Genomic DNA, 20,625 nt, shown 5'->3' on the forward strand with positions numbered 1-20,625 from the left:
CCTTGTGCTAAAATTTTAACGTCAGTCTTGTTTCTTATGACTTCCCATCAAATTCCACATCTTTCTCATGTGCTGCATGGGATAATACCACCAGAAACACATCAAAAAGACTTGATGCTTCTAAAGGATTGAAGTACTTTTGAAAATCCAGTAGACAAATAAAAAAGCCCACAAATCAGTTTGAACAAAGCAAGTTCAGAGCATGGAAAAACATTACCTTCTAAATCCAGTTTTAACAAATGAAGGTGCTACTGCCACATCCTTGTCCCCCAGGAGTTACTCCACGCTCAGACCTGCTAGATGCAACATTTGTGTGGACATCCTTTGCTTTGGGCCAAATCAGTGGGTTAGACTGGATTCAACATCTTCAGTCTAGGTGGTTTTTCACCGAGCAATGCTTTTTGGAATTGAAATGGTTTGGCTAGGAGGCGGACTGAGAGACCTGAGGAGACCATGAGTCTTGGGGCAGCTGTGGGCTGAGCATCCTCACAGCAGGTGGAACTGGAGTAGCCAAAGAGTGCTTAGATAGGGTTGTCTAGGAGTTTGATGGTGGTGGGTTTGGCGGTTTTTGATAAAACAAAGTGTCTTTTAAATAACTGCATCTAACGTGTGCTAATGTGATGACACTGTCTTAAGTGCTGAACATTATAGACAGATAATCCAGGATTGGATTGAAGCCCACGATTATCTTCTAGTATTTACCCTGTGGATATTTAGATTTGTTGTGAAGGAAGAGAAAGAGAGCTTCATCATCAGTCTTGACATTTTTGAGGAAGAGAGGAGCCTTACAATTTAGAGATCCACAGACATTAATGTATTTAGTAGGCAGTGACAAAAATAAGCAATAAATACAGAGTAACCTAAGTAGCATGGATCATACATTAAAAGTTACAAAATTAAGGCTACACATGAAATTCAGGCAGAACCATTTTGTTTAGTAAGTAGAAAATCAATGAAATATGTTGACAGTAAGTCATAAAAACAAATAATAAACACAAGTAGATTAAAAAAAACTGCGGAGGTAAGGGAAAATTTAAGACATCAAGAATGATAAAACATGGAGCCAAGGCTGAAATGCATTCAGTACAAATATCAAGGTGACCTCTTCCTAGCTTTGATACCACGGAACTTCAATAATTTGTGAAAATTGGTCTTGGTTAGCAAACGCAATTTGTTATCAAATGCAATTTTTTAAAAGCAGATAATTTCTTGAAATCATATGTAATTTAAACTTAATATATGTTTATGAACTTCAAACCTATGTTTTATTGGCATTAGTGCTGATGGAGAAATGTTTCTATTTATTCCTTTTCAGAAAATGCTCAGCTTAGTTAAGGTCAGCATAAATGCCATGTAATCAACATGGGAAACATAGAAGAAGGTCAACGACTAGGAAAGAGAATCTTGAAAACATGAAACAAGTTAAGAAAGTATTTGGAAGCTAATTCTTTACTATCAAATGCCTCACATTCCACAGCCAAAACATCACTGACTGCCCTTAGTAAGACAATTTTGAACATGCTGGCATTATTAAAGAAATACAAGGGCAGAGTAGTTACATATTCCCATATCACTTGTGCACACTCTTGGCCACCCAAGAGGGTACCCAATGAGGGTAACTACAGTCACTGCTTCTGATTACCTATAGCCAATAAAATGGTGTCAACTACACCAAGCTACACAATTGAGAGATGGGTATAAGGTTCCATAACATGAAATCCTCATTATGAATAACACAGAAGCATTGCCAATATGCATTCTCATTACCTGAATCATGGCTAGCAGCTCTGATTAGAAGGGAGATTTGAATCTTACATCTTTTTTTGGGAAGGGCCTACTATATATCAGTAGTTCACCACTGAAAACTAGTAAATTGTAACTCATAATGTTGGTAGCAAAATACAACAGAAGATTTCTAGAGCACTGACTGGCATGGCCAGCATGTAAATAACATCACTTGTTTCTTCTATATTGTTTTCAGTACTGTGAAAAATGTATCAGCTTTTCCTTCCTTTCTCACTTTGTAAACTAGGCCAAAAGGGAAAGAACCATCATCTCTTAATTAAGCAGTGCCAGCTTAGCAACAGAATTATTCTCTACTCTCATTCCTAAAGACAGGAAAAAAACCACCCTGAAAACCAAACGAAACCCAGAAGGCTACAACCAACCAGCAAATACAGCTCAAAATGTCATTGGACATGTTCCTAATGGCACCAGGCTAAAAAATATGTTCTGGCCTCCTAACAGTCAGCTATAGCATGTTTACTGCTACAACAAAAATAATGGTTAAAAACCTATCAGTGGCAGAATGTTTAGCACCTATTACAGACACGAGTGTAACTACCTAATGGTAATTAAGGGCATAAGAGAATGATTAATGTTCTGAATCCATAAAACTGCATCGGTGTGGAAGCTATTATGATTGCACTGTCTGCAGCTCACAGCCTACACTGGGCAATTTACGGTGAAAAGCATTCTGCATAAAACGGATACTCCATTTTTCCAACACTGGATAATGAGCTGGTACATAAAGCTGAAACTATGCACCTCACACTGGTCACCGCTTGAACAGTCGATTTACTCTCATCCTGAGGATGCACTTGTTTTTCTTAATTTTAAGTTCTACATATTCCTATTCTGTATTTTTCTCATCAAAACGCCAAACACTTCACGTGGCATCTTTTGTAATTTAGAAATATGTTTTTCTTCGTCAGAACTAAGAAACAAGAAAATGGATACAGAAAATACTGTACTGGGTGGTAGCTAGAACAATGTGCTGACATTTATATTGGCTCTTATTTAGCTCAGGGGTTTTTGAACCAGGTCTTCCCCATGCAGAAGTGGCACAATTATTCACATTGAATAGCACCTTCCTCAGTGAGTGACCTGGAAGTGCTACTAAATTGGACTAAGCAACCCAAAATTTGGTTTGTAACAGAAACAAGTCACAATGTGTGATGAATGATTATATTTTCTATATGGGATACTCCCTGAAAATGAAGGTTTAGTGTTCGTATTCCAGAGAGAAATCAAACAGAAGGGGGCAAAAAGTCTTCCACTGCCACAGCATCACACACAATAAGTTATTACCCTTTAAATAGTACTACACAGTATTTCTGTAAAAGGGTTCTTTCAAACATCACAGAGAGAAGGGAAAAAAAATGATATGCTGCATTGTCCAAAACTAAATTGGAAAAGAATACATACAGATTATCATCTAGTAACATATAGGAAAGCAAGTACTTTCATTCTCTTACATATAAGTAATATACTGAAAGGAATAAAAGAGGTACACAAATCATTTATAAATCAGACTTTAAAGTAATGTCCTTTTCAAGGGGCTAGATACTCTTTCAAGAAAAAGTAAGATGAAGTCTTCCCTGCCCAAATCAAATATTTTTAAAAAGGTACCATACTTTGGACAAGATTTCTCCTCTGCTGAGCTCAATGCAGTTATTCAAAGTGAATAGGGTCAATTACAAAAAACCACATTTATTTCTCTCAGTGCAACGGAATATTTCACAGCTGGCACAAATCACCGTAGCTTCTCTGAAACCAAAGTGCTCTAGCATGAAGTCAGCTGCTTCCATTTCAGTTACCAGATGAAAACCTAAAACCATAGCCATAGATAGAATAAAGAACATTATTAAGTAAAGAACATTACTATGAGTAGGCCAGTTAAAAGAGTCCCATATTCCTAATATAACCCTAGAAGCCACACAGCTGCCGCGCAATTCCAAAAACTAGATAAGAAGAAAGAAGAAAATAAGCAAACATCTACCGAAAGTTCCCAAGTTCTCTACATAACTGTCAGAGTAAATAATTTTCTTTAGGCTGCTACTGCTTTCCTTTCCACCTGGAACCAGCTTACCTCCTGTCCCCTGGAACAAAATCAGAGTCTATCTGAAGCTACAGCTGCTCAGACTTGCCGGCAGTAACAACAGAATCATAGAATGGCTTGTGTTGGAAGGCACCCTAATATAATCTAAACTTCAACCTCAAATTTTTGCTGTCTTTTTCAGTAGCCATAACACATCCAGCCAAACCAAGGAGTCATTTTGGTTCCCATGGGATCAGACACAAAATCACTCCACAAACACAATTTAGGTTGTTCTCTCTTTAAACCAGGATCTTGTAAGCCACTGTGACTTTTCCTCCTCAGAACTAATCCAGGAGCTCCCTGTCCCACCTCAGTGATGGATGAGGTGTTGGGATGCTCTCAGTAACCTCTATCACACCCACCAAACCCTCTGACTGAGAGCGAACAGTTTGTTTATGGGCGGTGCTGGTGACAAGCACACCAACAAGTCCCCTCATTCAGTCAAATGGGAGAATTGAAGGATTAGTCTGTCATGCCAGTACAGGGCCTCATTTTTCTTCTGTGCTACGTGGGTCACCCCCCCTTCCCACAGCCTGTATTTGATTGTGATTAATTCATCAAGGCTGGCTATAGCATGGAAATGAAGAAATGGATTGCTAATTACAGTTATCTTCTCACAGAACACCCCTTGAACTGGTCCTTTTCTGCAGTAGTGACAGCTCAGAAATAAACCAAATGCAGCTCTATTGAGCAGAAGCCTGACTTAAAGTGTATTTTAAAGCAGAAGGTGACTTCCCCCTGCCCAAACCAGCTCTTCAGTGTAAATGACTGACTTCTATCCTGTCTGCCTGGCAGGTACACAAAGAGCCCGTCCACATTTGTTTTCATAGTTACTTTGTTAATATGCACCAAATTTCTGACTTAACACTCTTCAACAAGAAGGTGCACATTTGTTTCTGCGTGCCTCACCCTGAATAAACCTGAAGGGGAATTTAATATGTATACAATTACTGCCAAGTAAACAAACCTAGCAATGATTCTACTCTGCACAGAAGCTCTGGAAAGGATTCAAACTTCTTCCCCAACAGTACTCACAGAAAGGTAAATTCTGACTCTTGCTGCATTTTCTCTGCAATAAGCCTCATGTGTTCTTACAGGCTGTGTAATATTTCATTGATACAGGCAACTAGCTTAAATTGAATAATCAGATTCTGATAGATTAGTCAAACAGGAAACAATTCCATAACAACCTGATATTTTATTAACAATTATAAATATGGAATTTGAGAAATAACACTTCAGTCCTGGCAACGCATGCATGCAATTTATTTTATTCACTGATACAACCACCAGCAAGTTACTTGAGTTGCATAAATTCAAAGTATGTGTACAAATCTAACTTTTTATTACCTCAGAAATTACCAGTTAAAAAAAAAATCCTTTCTTCTGGAAAAAAAAAAAAATCAGACCATTGTAATAGATGCTTCCTTCCATTGTTGTAATTCACAGTATTTTATACTATTTTCTGGTGCATCACACCTTGAGACAAAAGACAGGTTAACATTTTGCCAACATGTGCGGCACACAACAACTCTAAATGCATTCCCAAGACAAAAAGGAATAACTCAGCCTCTTCCAGGCCCAAGGTGGCCTTCCATTAACCCAGCTGCCAACACAATCTGCGGTATGCAGAGCTGCAGAATACATCTTATAAACAGGATTTTGGCTTAGAAACAGGATTAGTCATTCACTGCACAGAATCATCCAGCTCTGCTATTCTGCCTCAGTGGCAGTTGCCCTTTCCAGTGATATATGGCAGCATTCCTATTTAACAAAGACGCAGGACAAAGGACAATACAGTGAATGACCCTCAGAGCCAGAGACACCTTTAGCTTGACTTTCAGGTACTTTGATGATAGCAAGCCTATTCTGTTGATCTTTTCTTTCACTTCAGGAGAAAGATATTTGCCCTAACAGCAACACATTTTTACCTTTCACAAGCCACCTAAAAGCCTCCATATTATCACACACATTTCTTCTGAACTTCTTGAAGTGACCAAAGTTAAGAATGAGAGATGACCTTGGTAGTGTAAATTTATGTATATGGCAACTTTCAGTGTTTGTACTGGAGTAGTATTAAGGGTCTCCAACACTGACTAGGACCATTACAATAGATATTGCATAAATAAACAATAAGAGGCAAAGTCTGCTATCGAGAATAAAAAGTAGGACAAATAAGGCCCAGCACCACAATATTTTGTGGCCAGACCAAGACAGAACTATCCCTCCACACTAAAAAATAAGGTAATAATGAGAAAGAGAAGCTGTTTTCCTGAGGCATTTACTATCTAATGCAGTTGCAGAAGTTCAAAAAGATACCAAAGGTCGACACCTTTTTGGTAAAACTATTTGATGTACATGACGCCACAAATATTATTCCTACTCAACTTTAGTGTGTCAGGGCTTTTAAAAGCTCTACAAGGACACATAGATAAAGGCTTGTACTACTATTCTGTCCTCACAGAATGAGTTTTAAGCTCTGGGTGGGAGTCAACTGAATACACACAGAGTCACAGGATACCTCAGGCTGAAAGGGAACCATGAGGATTATTGAGTCACTCTGCTCCTCACAGGACTAGCTAAAATTAAATCATGGGACTAAGTGCATCATGTTCATCAGGCTTCATGGCAGCTTCCTTCTGTTTATTTTTGTAAACTCCAGATAAAACAATTGCATGGTATTAAAATGATTGTGGGTGATCATCTAGGAATAGAAATCTTGCCCTTGGCGAGCTTTTCTAGCTGCTAAAGTATACAGGACGTGTGTGGTATAACTAGGATTACATACAAGACTAGTTATGCCAGAGTGCACAGGTAAATGAAATCTGCCAAGTGCTAAGATGTGGGAAGGCATGAAAAAGATATTCTTATAATGACTATGTTTTCACACTACATCTAATCATGAATATGGTTAAAAGACACCCACAACAACATGGTAGAATTCACTAATGAATTGGGCTCCAAGTTAAGTTTTAGACACATACTCTCTCCTGGGGCAAGGGGCAAGATTACATCAAAGAAAAAATTAGGATAGCAATAACTGGGCCTTTTGCCAAGAAATATTTTATACTTCATGTATCATCTTAATGTAATGTCTCTAGGATGAGGTCCGTATAGCTTTATTTTCTTACTCCAATTCATTTCTTAATAAATTAGCTTCAAAGAGCTTAAGCTTTTCTGGAGTGTAAAGCCACAGAACAAACACATCAGATTATCTTGTTGACATCAGCCAGGAAAATTTAGAAAAGAGAATAAGTGATTCTGTTGGTATACAAAAAAATAGAGTTTTAACTTTCATCATGGTAATTAAGACATTCCTAATTCTTTGAATAGAAAAAGATAAATATGAAAGCAAATAATATATCTGACCAGCTGAAGCTCTGTTTATGATTTCTGCATTATGCTTTCTGAATACCAGAGAACTTTTCCAACTTATTTATGCTTTAAAGGATAGTTACCCAATTAAAAAAAAAAAATACAAAAAGTGAAAGGAAAAAGGGGAAAAGTGCCCAAAGCTCAACATGTCTTTGATGCCTTTGGAGATGTTCCTGGCTTTTCCTCAGCAGTCTGGAGATACCTATAGAGCTCATTGCAAAAGGAACTCCATGCTAGGAGCTTCAAGATGGAAAACACTATGAAATAAGAGCAAGAGACCGCACAATTGTTTCTTGCGGAGTAGAACCCAGACAGTGAGGTTAAAGAGGGTGGGCAGCTGCAAGATTGAAGGGAGCAATTAATATAATAATACATATCTAATATAAATATGGATGAAATATAAATATATATAGATATAATTTTGAAAGGAAAAAGTAACTACCTAGACTTTTATTTCTTCCTAAAGAGAACATAGAAAAGACTAAAAGTGAGGCCACGAGGCAACTGACTGTTCAGTGATCAACAGTCTAAGTTTTCAAAGGGAAATTTTTAAGGACAGTCAGTAAATGCCATTTGAATGAAGGACAGGATTTGTCCTCTAGTGTTCAGGGGAAATGCTGCAAACTGGACCAGTCAGCAAGACCTTCAGAATAGATAAAATTCTAGATAGTCAAACTACATTATCCATAAAAAGCCAATTTCCACTGAAAAAGAGAGATTATTAAGTCTCTTGTCTGGAGTCAAGTTAGAGCTTCTTCTTGCTAAATACATCATATGAATGTTAATTTTAGACTGCTGAGAGCTCATTGATTTACACTTCCCTGTAATAATTTTTTTAGTATTTAAATTATGGGAAGACACCAATTAGTATCATGGACACTTCACTGTCTGAAATAAGAACACTGTTAAATAATGCATGCAACAAATTTTCATACAAGTAGTAATTAGATTTCTAGGATTACGTGAATATTATAATAGCAATTTCATAGCTGTTACCATTATTAATTTTAATAATAATCTATTTAACCAGTGATCAGTCCCAAAAGAAGCATCAAAGAATGAATTCTCATATATCTTCATTTTCTCTAACATATTACATTATGCCAATTATGGAGCAAATAACAAAATGCAATTAACTCCCAGTGAGTTACAAAAAAGGTCTTTTAAAACCACACAGTGTCAAAAAAGTTGATGTGGTCTGCATTGAGGGATGAGGAGTTACTGATCAAGTTAAAAAATTACCTTAGTTATGAAAATCTTATTAATAGGAACTTTCCTTATGTGACCTACTGGATTGGGAATTTTTATCACAAAGAATTTATATGATAATATTCATTTTCTGGGATAACCTCAACTGACATCACAATATCCAAATCCTGATGATCACATAAGCCTCAGGCCTTTTTAATGGTGACAGGAACTCAAAGCACCAGACTGGAGATAAATACAAAACTACTTCATAGTTACTTATTACACATTTGTGTATAGTGGCTCTGAAAAATTTACAGCTAACTCCTTCCTTGGAAAGATGACAGTGCAACCCTTATTAGAATTGCTCATTAAAGGAACATCTATCCCAGAAATGAAATGCCAACAGGAAAATGAGAAGAAACAGATGAGAAAGATAGAAATAGACGGCCTCAACCTTTAACCCTGTGTCAGGAATTTATGCTGCCTTTGAAAACATTTGGTTTAGTCTTCTGACTCAGATTTTCAGAGGGCTTTTATAATCCTTTAGTAGAACACCTGCCGGTTAATCCCTTGTTATAATCTACCTTGGATCACCTCATAGAGAAGAGCTGATGGATATGCTCCCAGCCCTCTGTGGCAGGATGAATCACTCTTTGGACCCTGAGCAGGATACACTGGGGGTCAGGACAGTGGTGACACCAGCTGGCACACGACCAAAGGACCTCCTCCCCCAAATCTAAAGCAGACCAGAGGATCTGTGCTCCCTCCCTGCATCCACCCTTGAGAACGGATTATATGCTTCTATTTCCTATACACACAGCCTAGTTTACTCTATTTTTTTTTTCTTTTAAGACTCCCCTTTCACAACATGTAACAAATAAAACCGTTCAATGTTCTGCTCATGACCAGGCCAGAAGCTACAGCTAAGCCTCTCCACAGCAAGAGATTTTATTATTTAGCATTATTATCCTCTTCCGGTGCATTTGTTAAATAAATAGTTTTTATCTTTTTCACTTTCCTTCGAAGAAAATTTATTTTTTCCCTGAACCTGGTGGGGTGAGGGTGGTTGTAACCTGCCTTCTATCAGGGGATATTTCCAAACTTGCCCAAACCAGCACAAACATGAAAATCTGACACACTACAGCCTAAAATAGCACTTTGTACCCTCTGAACTATAGATTTGTCTACAGATTTTTTTCCAAACAGATAGTAAAATCGCTTTAAAAAGGAAAAAGAGACAAAATGTAAGAAAATTCCTAAAAATCTAACTGGTCTGGCTTAAAAAAAAAAAAAGAAAAAATAAGAAGACAATGTTAAGATGGCACTTAGGCTTATGTTTGTGTGTTACTTAACAGCTGCTGAGGATGTGTAGCTTGATACTCCAATACCCCCTAATACCATGGGAGTGATGTAAATCCCTCAGACCTCCTCGCAAAACAGCTTTATTTAGGAAACTTCATGCTCTTGGTATAAACGAAAGCATTTATTGCAACCGAAGAGAGTAACCCAGGCATCCACAGGGATATAAACCTTCACAGCCTTTGCTTTCTTAGACTGATTAGCAGCTCATAAGCTTATTAAAGGTGATAGGGATCTCTTAGTAAAATATATTAGTGATTGGGGATCTCTTAGGGAATTTTTTTTTTTCCCAGAGTGCCTGTGGGCAGACTCTCCTGTGTTGTGTAGTCCTTACAAACATTTAGCATTGGTTGCTTTCTATGTCATTTTTCAAAGATAAAATCCCTCATTTGAATCTATCAAACTTCTAAATCAAAGATCCTTTGTGAGCGGATTTGTTGCCAGCACTCTTTAAACTGGAGTATATGAAAATTCAAGTTTTAACTGCTGGCACAGTGCAGCAGTCAAATGGCCTTCCCAAGGCTGTAACTTGTTCAAGCTGAAACATCCACTGCGTGATGGGTGGAGATGGAGCATCAGCAAAGTGTGGAAGAAAGGTAGACTTTTCCTCTATCCAACACCCTGCCCACAGAAAGGAATCTGCCCTTTGCCAAGACCTCGGAAAGAGCCTTGCTTGCTTGTTTCTTCCCAGCTTCCTTTTTATGGGAGTAAAGGCGTGCTCTGCAATGATGAAAACAAGAATGGACTGCTCCCAGAGAAGTGTGAACACTGTCCTAATGACAAGAGTGAAGGTGAGCAATCTGTACATCTACATGAGTCTGGAGAAGAACTCAATCCAGATTCTAAAACTGGATATACTCAGTTGATCTCTTGCAAATTTCTCTGCTTCAATTTGTAGGAGAAATTGAGTCCTCAGCCAGGAGTTTCTGAAGGGAAAGCATTTGCTTGCATGGATCCAAGATGAGAAAACAACAAGTGCGTTCCTTCTATAACACTCTACTGGGACAGTCCAGTGTTATGTGCACAGCACAAGGATATCCTAATCAGCTTGGCCACCAGGAATGAGGCTGATCCACTTTTTCATCTACACACTGCCTTTATCTAAAGGAATATGCATAGATAAAGGGAAAACCCCAACAAAACCAAAAAGATGAAAGCATAGTTTTGTGGGGTTTGTGTGTATTTTACATTGCAAACATGTCACCACCCACAGCATAATTTTAGCAATGCAACAGCTATCAAATATTCTTGAAAATACTGACACCTGAAGCCAGATGCAGGGCTGCCTGCTTAATTATTACTCTCAGGCAGTACATCTGAAAGTCTGTAAAGAAGGAAAATATTTTTTTAAGCGAGGAATAGAAAGTATTTATTAAAATGCAAACAGTACCATCGATTAGAGGTTGTATTCCCCCCAAAAAAAGCCACAAAAGCAGCCTAAGAAAAACAGAGCATTTTAGCACAAATGCATTTTATTTCCAACAGTGAAAACAGCAAACAATTACAGAAAAAGCATCTGTCACAGTGTAAAATGTTTCAGTAATGCCACAGCTACCTTCGAGAAAAGCATCATAAACCTCACCTAAACTCAAGATTCCTATCAGAAATCCTTTCCAACTTTCTCTGCTGGCTTTGGGGAACCATATTTCTCACCTGCTGAGACTTTTCTATTAACTAGGCCAATTCTAAAAAAAAGTGAACTATTATTATTTGTACATCCCACTTACTAGTAATTTCCATATATTTATAGCACGACTTGCTTGATTGTAAAATAGTAACAAAAATGTATCTATGTAAAAGATCAAGATTTAAGCCAATGAGTCAAGGCCTAAAATGCAAACCTTGCCTCCAAGTTCAAAAGGAGGACCAAAACTGAGAACTGAGGCAGAGCTTTCTCTGAAACCAGATTTATATTCAGCCAATTCTAGTGCTCTGCATCATATTCTGCAACAATGCAAATGCAGTTCAAGTAAAAGGGAATAAAGCACCCACACTGAATTAGATTTTACCTTCTAAAGCCTATTTCATATTTACAATCATAAAATAATTTTAAATGAGGTCCTTGAAAAAGAAGGAACAAACCTAATATTCCTGCCTTCCTTTCTCCCCTCTTGAATCTGAATTACCTAATTAGTCAAAGCTCAAATTATCTAACAATTACTGTATGTTATGACTTATGTCATACTACATTGTTACATGATGATTTTTTTTTTTAATTTATTGCTGTTTAGCATAAAATCATTGAATAGTTTGGGTTGGAAGGGACTTTAAAGATCATCTGTTTCCAACCCTGCTTCGAACACCTTCCACTAGACCAAGCTGCTCAGACTCCCATCCAAGCTGACCTTCAACAGTTACGGGGATGGAGCAACCATGTGTTTCTCTAAAACATCCTTAATTTAAAAACTTGAAATTGTATAAGTAATCATACGTACAATCATTTCTATGCATTTATTGAACCTAAATGGAAGAAAACTCAACGTAGGTTATCGTTTAATGAAAAAAAATTCCCTTTGTAAATTGCATGTTTTCTCAAATTTCTCAATATTTTGCTAAATATTGAACTGTTTGTTTTCTTCCGCCTTCAAATATCATGCTCACTTCTTTTGGCCAACTAAAAGCAAGTTGACTATTAGTGATGGATTACCTTATGATTACAACAAAGCAAGAGACTTACAATAACCCTTTCCTTCCAGTTCCTTCAGGCCATGTTAATTTGCATGTAAATTAATAAACTAAAATTGTGGAAGCAAAACTCAAGGGAACTAAGATAATTTCCTGTTACTTGAGCATGTTGGCTTGGCTATTATTTTTTTTTTCCTGCCAGTCTCGAACGTTGTGGCATCTTTCTTGCTTTCCTTCTGGGTGGAAAACTTTGCCAGACCCCTGTTTTTTCCTGTTGAAGCCACAGCAGCATGTTTAAGAGTTACTGCAGAAGTGTAATCACAGTTGCAAGTCTTCACCCAGAAGCTCTAAGGGTTACGCTAAGGGTATATCCCACTTACCAGCACACCAGCATCCAGTCACAGCTGAAGGCTTTGGGCCTCTGTTTTTTAACACAGTATAAATATATTGGTGAGACAAAATGACTGATGAGACATCTGATACAAAATATCACTGTTTGAAATACCAATAATAGGGAAAAACGAGTAAGAATAAGTGACATTGAAGGTCTGTCTTACCATAAATTCCGGTTGAAATACAGGGAAAGGCCTGTAAAACAAATGAAACAAAAAAAAAATCAGCAGGATTTCTGCTTACCATACTTTTTATCAAAACCAAGAGTGTTTTTAAATGCCTGTTTTTCAACACCCAGAGATTATATGTTGTAGCATTCACTGTTACAGCAGTCAAATCACAGGCATGCTCATGTATGTGAATGTACACCTCAAATATTTCATATGTGTTCTTTGCTGCCACATTAATAAAGCTGCATTCTTTTTCTCATCTTGAGCTCCAAGCAACATTTGAACACAGAATTATTCTTAAAACTGTCTTTTGAGCTAAAATTTAATGCTATGAGCTAAAAATTAATGCCATAAGCTACTACAGTAGAAAAAAAAAGTCATATCATGTGGGTAGAGTTAGATAATGTTTCTTCCTCAGTAAAACAAGCTTGGCCAGCTTAGACCCTGTTATGCCGCTTTGCCATGCCCTCATTCACTATAATCTCCTTTTTTGATTCAGTTCTTAACCTCAGTTCTTTCAGACATGTGGTTCATGGTGTGACCCAACACAGCTGTACTGTTACAAGCCAAAGGTTTGCAAACTGGTGCAGGGGTAGGAACTGGAAGACGCTGATGAAAAGAAAGAGTACATCTTTGGGGCAGCTTGGACACCAAAGAATATACATCATGCAACAAGAAATATTACAGACACTGTGCCAGCAAGAACAATAATTTACATTTCTGCTAGCTGTATGTGTTGTCTCAAGATTTGCATTTCTGTGAGCCAGAGTCAGTTTTCCACCAGGAAAAAACAAAGCTGTCGTTTCACAAGAGAGGCAATTTTCTTCATGTTCAGCTGATATGTGATATCACCTTTGCCTCCCACCTCTGGACTGACAGCAGACACAGCTCAAAGGTATGAGAGCACCTGGGACCAAAGTCTCAAATATCCACCCTGAGGCTCCCTCCAGATCCCCCAGCAATGAGTCATCATACAAAAGAAAGAAATTCTCCTTTACTTAATCACACAGGAAAACATTATTCAAAGCTAATGCTTGCTTTATATTTAACCAGGGAATTAATTAGGGAATGGTGATTAAGAAAGGAGAGGTCTAATGGAAAGAATACATCCTCCCCTCCCCTCTGAAAATGCTTAACTAAAATAAAATGGAGGAGAATTATAGTCTCATTCCTTCTCATAGCCACTACAACTTACATCCTGAAAAGTACTTAGCTTTGTAGTTTGTACCCAATAAATCACAAGAATCAGCTCTTTAAAGAAATGAAGAATAGAGTAGAAAAAAGAAAAAACAACCACCACATGGTTACAGAGCTCAGGCTGAGGTGGCAACAGATATTTCAGCAATCAGAGAGAAGCACAGAGGAAGATTTTGTCCATTTTAGAAAAAGATCTTAAAATTCACCACCATTGCAGTTTCCACATGTTAAGAGACCTTTGCTCCAAACAAGTGTTTTGTTTTCTATTCTTTGCAGAATTTGAATAACAGCATAGGACTTGGATACTCATTTGCCTCAGAAAGTGAGTAACTGAGTATTCATGGTTTTCTCTTACTGGCCTGTAACAACTGTGGATGAGGGGAAACAGTGCTGCAGCACCTCCAAAAGTCCACCAGTCCCGTGGCTCCTTGGGTAACACCCCACATGGCGCCTAGGGGACACAGCTTCAGATCCCCACATGTGTGACAAAGCCAGCCACCTGGTGGGCCTTGGGCTGGAGTGGCTCTGCAGCCCTCCAGCAGCAAAGAGCACCAGCTCCCCCCAGGTCACTGCAGATTCATGACTGCTACAAAGCAAAGGGCATCAGACTGACACAGTGTCTAAGCTGTGTCACAGCTTAGATCCTTAAGGATCACAGATCCTTAAGGTTGTAAAAGACCTCTAAGATCACTGAGTCCAACCATTAAATGAGCCTACTTAAAGCCATGGCAGGGACCTTGAAGGGATTTACAAGACTGGCTGATGCACTATGGGACAGGCTCAGCACACACTGCCAACATCTGGCACCACAGATGTGTATTGGGGTGCTGGATCCAAGCACCTGCGGGCTCCAGGGGAACAAGCTTCCTTCTCATCATTGCTCAGAGAGAGAAGATGAGAACTGCATTTTCAGCACTGCATGGCAGCCACTTGTCAAACTTGTTCATCTCCATTCACAGAATAACACGCTCTTAGGCCACTCAGCAAGCTCTGGCTGGCAACTTGTGTGTTGTGTATATTTCTTAACACTTTAAAAATTATTGTGCAGGCACAATCATTACCTTGCTTTCAGTTTCTGTCATGCAGCTGAAACATATCTGGAATGCAGCTACAAGGCTGTATAAAATCCCATCAAGTTCCTCTGGAATATACGTCTGAGCCGTAACTCAGATGAGCTCTGCCCTCTCCCTCATTCAGAGATGATCACAGCACATAACCAGCAGATGTAATTTCGTAAAATGTGACAGTGCTTTTATTCATTCAAGAAAGACCCGTGCCTGAGATCACATATCAACCGTGTTTCCTCTTGGCTCCTAGGGAGACAATTTAGTCTAGATGCCAGGTTGAAATTACTGGCAGAGCAGTAATGGGGAATTCACAGCATGGATATCAACATACTATAATATTTGGCTTATGGACAAAAGATGTTAAGGTTTCTAAACTTTTCTGTGCATAATAACTTAATTATATATCTGATTTCAATTTAAAAAATCTGTTTCACAATAGGTAACATTCATTCCTATGTCCACAATAAAAATTTTTCTCATCTTAATTTGTTGCTGGTAACTGCTATTTATTGATGAACCTTTAATTTCTTTGGTACCAAAATAGCATGTTTGCTTTATTTGGGGACTAGTAAGAGATGCTACCCTGATAGCACTCAAACCAGACACAACTCTGGAGTTAAACATAATTAATAAAGGCAGGAGCTTCCTACTACTACTGTGCTTTTGCAATTGTCTAGAGAAAGAGGCCAAATTAAATCAGGTCTGTGAATACTATAAGACTGAAATTTATTTAATTCCTGTAGGACAGGATGTGGGCACTCAGCCTCTGGTTCTTTTTAATCCAATGTGTCTTTACTAAGGCTACAGCAGCAGTGCTAATTAGGATGAAATGTAATGCAGCTCTATGAGGAACATTTACAATAGTCACCATGTGGAGGCCAAGTTGGACTCTACGACATTTCAGTAAGAAGGACCTGGGTATTTAAATACTTAAGGGCTTATCTACATCAAGGGGTTCTAGTTCACACTGAGCTGCAATGTATTAACTGTTATATATTAGATGAATACAATTGCTAAGTCTACATGACCAGACGCCTCCTACTGCAGCCACAGCTCCTAATTGCTTTCACAGAGCAAGGACTTTCTTCAAATTAAGTGCTCGGCATTCTGAACCAGTCTCCCAGCGTCATTTCTGCCACAACCAAGCCATATGCAAGGTAAGCACTTTTCTTCCAGCACATAACACAGCAGACAAAAATAATATCAAACACAAATCCTTCTCTGATTTCACTGCACCATCTTATGAAGAGGACTAACTCTCCCGTTTGAGAGCCATTCCTTCCTGCCCCTTGCATAATTGATATTCCTGTTCATCAGCCAAAGCTCCTAAAAAGCTTGCGCACCTGAGATGCTTTCCAAAATAACATGCTCTACAAAAGTGCTTAATTTCAAAAAGCACAATAAAACAATAAACTTTAGGGACTATTCTATGTCTTTTGCTGCATGAACTATTCACAAGGTACCTATACACATATTTAAGATCAGTAACATCAAACACTCAGAGTGAAGCTTTGCTGCTTTGACTAGATCAAACTTATAAAGCAAATTATTTTATAAACCAGTAACTATAATACTACTCTTTTGCCTCTTAAAAATCCTTATACTACTATCTGGAAAAAAATAAATTAAAACCGTACGCTATTTTCTAGCCTCTCTCCTGAAATTAATTCTCTTTTTGTCATCATTCTGAACCATAATTTAGCAAACAACAGATTTTGGAAGTAACTATCATTCAAAGAAAACATATGTGAATAGGAAATTCCAACATAATTCCCCATCCTGAAAGTGAAGAGAAAAAAAAAGAGGAACAGTTGAACTGAAGTTTTCACTACAGACAATACTAGCATGTTTGTTATGTCTTTAAAGAATAACAAAAAGCAATTATCACCTCAAAAATAATCAATGTCTTGAACACAGCATGTCACACACAAGCCTTTAGGCATTTGTACAAGCTCCCTCATCCACACACTGGAAGGTTCTCTTCACCAGAGTCACACACTGGACACGCAAGTGCCGAAAGAGTTGGAGGGAATTCCTTGGTAGAAACATAAACATTCAGCTACTTCACAAGCCTAAAAGTTTACATACTGGCTGTGGGGAGGTTCTCAAAGGATGCTGACAGCTAACAAAATGCTGGTCAAGCAACTACAGCTGAAGCTCGGATTCAGACCCAACGTGAAACATCCTTTCTGTATTGCGGCTTAAGACTCTTCCAAAGGACAACAGGTTTAGAAAATTATATGCAGCAATAATCAAATTTAAAATAAAAATCCAACAGCTGTGTGGCAAAATGGTGTGTGGCGAACCTGTCACAAAGCCACTGACAACTGATTGAAGGACTACTATTTAGTTAAAACGACTTGCAACAAGTGCATAGAGAAATTCAACACAACTCAGAAAACAAAGGTCTGTCGAGTTTCCACAGGACCTCCACAAGTTTCCCCTCCATGCTGGTCACACTACTTCAGGTAAGTATTTACCACAGAGGTTGAGGTTTTCTTTAAGTCTGTTTATTTACACAAGAGAGCACTTACTGAGAGAGGCCACCTAAGAGGTTAAGATGGCAAAAAGAGTATCTTTAAAATTTCCTGTTAACCAAACTAAACAGATCAGGTGGCTGCAGGGGAGGATCTTCCTTTGATTACCTGTTTGCTGCGTGGCAATATTCTCATTGTTCAATTATGTGTCTCAGTTTACACAGCGAATGAAAATTTCTTTTTTTACTGAAGTAATCAAAAACTTCAACCAAATGACATTCGTTCAAGAATGAGTGTGGCAAAAAAATATCGAGGAATGACTGCTAAGAATTACAAATTCTTTCTAGCATCTGTGTGTTCTAACTTTACATGAATTTAAGATAGACTTTTGAAGACGCAGAAACCAGATGCTACAATGACCTTCACAAGACAGTAGCTATATGGAATATGGAATACTGTAATATGGAATTAACTTAAGATGGTTCACTACTTGAGGAATCTCAGCAAATTTTTATTTTAAATTTTTCAAATTTAGAATCTTTCAGTAATAGCTCAATTAACTGCCTGGATAAAGGTTTGGACTTTAACTGGATCAAATAATTTGATTTCTCCACACACAAACTTGGTTTTGGGGTGGGGGTTGCCTGTTTTTTTCCCTAAACTATTTGAATATTTGTAGTTAGAGTGAAAAACTTATGGGGGAGCTACAAACCAACAGTTTGGCACATATTTTAAAAATCATCATTCATTTATATTTAGAAATACTGAGATATGAAACTCAACTGCTCAAAGCAGGGCCACCTAAAGCCAGTCACCCAGGACCATGGCCAGTAAAGGTTGGAGTATCTCCAAAGATGGAGACCCTACAATGTCTGTGGGCAACCTCTTCTGCAGTTTGACCAACCAGAGAATAAATAAGTCATTTCTTGTGTTTAAATACTGGCCCTCCCAGCTCTCTGCTGTCTGAAGATTCCCCAGAGTGCTTTGTTCCCCATCATCTGAGTCACTAAAGATCTTTAATAGCACTGGCCCCACAGTCAGCCCCTGGGGTACATGACGAGTGACTAGCTTCCAGCTGGACCTTGTGCCACTGACCACCACCCTGTAAATCCCAGCAGCTCAGCCAGTTTTTAGTCCACCTCTTGCACAGTAAAAAAAAGACAGAAATACAATAATTGGGCTTATAAGACAGCATCTGCCTAGGATGTTTAGAAGCCATTGCAGTTGAAATACCAATTAAAGCAGCAAAAACACAGATGATAAGGAAAGAATAAAATATCAAATGCAAATTTAGAACAATTTATTTTTTCTTTCTATACCATCCTGTGCCAAAGCAGGCTTGAAATGAATGACAAATTGATTTTGAACCACATCTATGATGTGCTTTTAGCCCCAGTAGAGAACAGTTACGAGTTTCCTTCATGATGAAGAGCAAGAAATTAAAAATCCCCTTTCCTTTTTCAAGAAAAGAAAGGAACATTCACCTGCGTACCCCATATTGCATCAGCCTCACAGCGCTACAGAGCACAGAGCAGTTTCTGGGTTTGCCTCTAGAGTCCCTGAGCTCTCAGTGGCTAATTACTTTGAGAGGAAATTTTGAAGATGCAAATTCCTTTACAAGAACAATGCAGATACAGTCTTTATTATTATTTTTTTTTAAATGAAGGTTACAGACTATTTTCAGAAGACTAATAATACTGTTTAATCATATTAACTTAAAAATCCCTAATGTAGTAAGGGATTCCATTCTTTCAGCCTGACAGGCCACCTGCACAGCAGGCTCTGGGCACCTCTTCCCCACTGCTATATTTCTACTCACAAGATCCTGTGATATCCACAGATCACAGACCTCATCTGATGTGTGCACTGCTAAGAGGAAATCTGGGATCCAGTTTCATCTCTGCTTGCCCATTTCCAGGCTGGACTTCTGGCCTGAGGTTCTCTCTACAGTTAATGAAGAGGGTAATTAATCTGTTTCAGGTCAAATGAATGGCTCTTGTGGGGAACTGTTGACCACAGAGCAAAGCTCTGTGGTAGATTTCACCTAAATTTACCCAAGCTAAATTTAGGTGAAACAAATCTTTCCCTCAGAACAGGAAATCATATATATGTACTTGCCAGAAAGATTCAGGAACTCTCTCTATTTTCTAAGTCCTCACCACAGGAATATTATTCCATTGATTCAATATAAAATTACTTTTAATGAAAAATGTTGAGCCAGACTTCTCCAACTTCATGAGATGAGCAGGGACTTCCAAGGCCAGAAAAATCCACTCTGCTTCTCCAAAGAGTCAATTAAGAACTACACAGAACCCTCAGTTTTGTGCATTGGTTTCATGTCCAGGAGCACAGCTGTGAGAATCAGATCTGCTATACTCAGTGCAGGCTCCTGGTAGCCCAGGGAGATTTCCACCCCAGAAAATGCCAATGCTGAGCCACACATGGTGCCCAGAAGACACAGGCATTGCAAGCCTAGCCCAAGTCCACATGGGCTGGTAGGAGAGGACACACCTAATGCAGCATCAGCATTTCCAACATCCAGGTCATTACTTACTAGCAACTTCTTAATGAGCTCGTGTCTAGGTCCCTCATTCAAATCGATACTGTGCCACATCTACAGATCAATATTAGATTTACATTTATAATATTTTCAAATGAAAAGAAAAAGGAATAAGAAACCACAAGACTATATATTGATATAAAAACTTTAGAAAGGAGATATTCAGCAACAGAGGTGTTTACTGACCACAGTGACAATTACTTCATCCTTAACACTAGGTTGGCCTGTTCTTACTGCTTCATCTAAACCAACACACCCAAGGAAATACCACTGCACCTTTACTGTGGTTTGATTCAGATCTAAGCCAACCTTGCAAGAAAGTTATTAAATG

At 38.3% G+C, this 20,625-nt stretch overlaps 1 protein-coding gene across 8 annotated transcripts in view; it reads right to left on the reverse strand.

The window, feature by feature from the left end:
* MACROD2 (mono-ADP ribosylhydrolase 2) overlaps positions 1-20,625 on the reverse strand; it is an 882,739-nt gene that overhangs the window by 284,580 nt on the left and 577,534 nt on the right. For all 8 annotated transcript variants that reach the window (XM_032103642.1, XM_032103645.1, XM_032103644.1 and 5 more), the window contains one exon: positions 12,988-13,018. In XM_032103642.1, the coding sequence (XP_031959533.1) occupies positions 12,988-13,018 (31 nt within the window). The remainder of the gene's footprint in view (positions 1-12,987; positions 13,019-20,625) is intronic.

Source organism: Corvus moneduloides, chromosome 3 (assembly GCF_009650955.1).
Source record: "Corvus moneduloides isolate bCorMon1 chromosome 3, bCorMon1.pri, whole genome shotgun sequence".
NCBI lineage: Eukaryota > Metazoa > Chordata > Aves > Passeriformes > Corvidae > Corvus > Corvus moneduloides.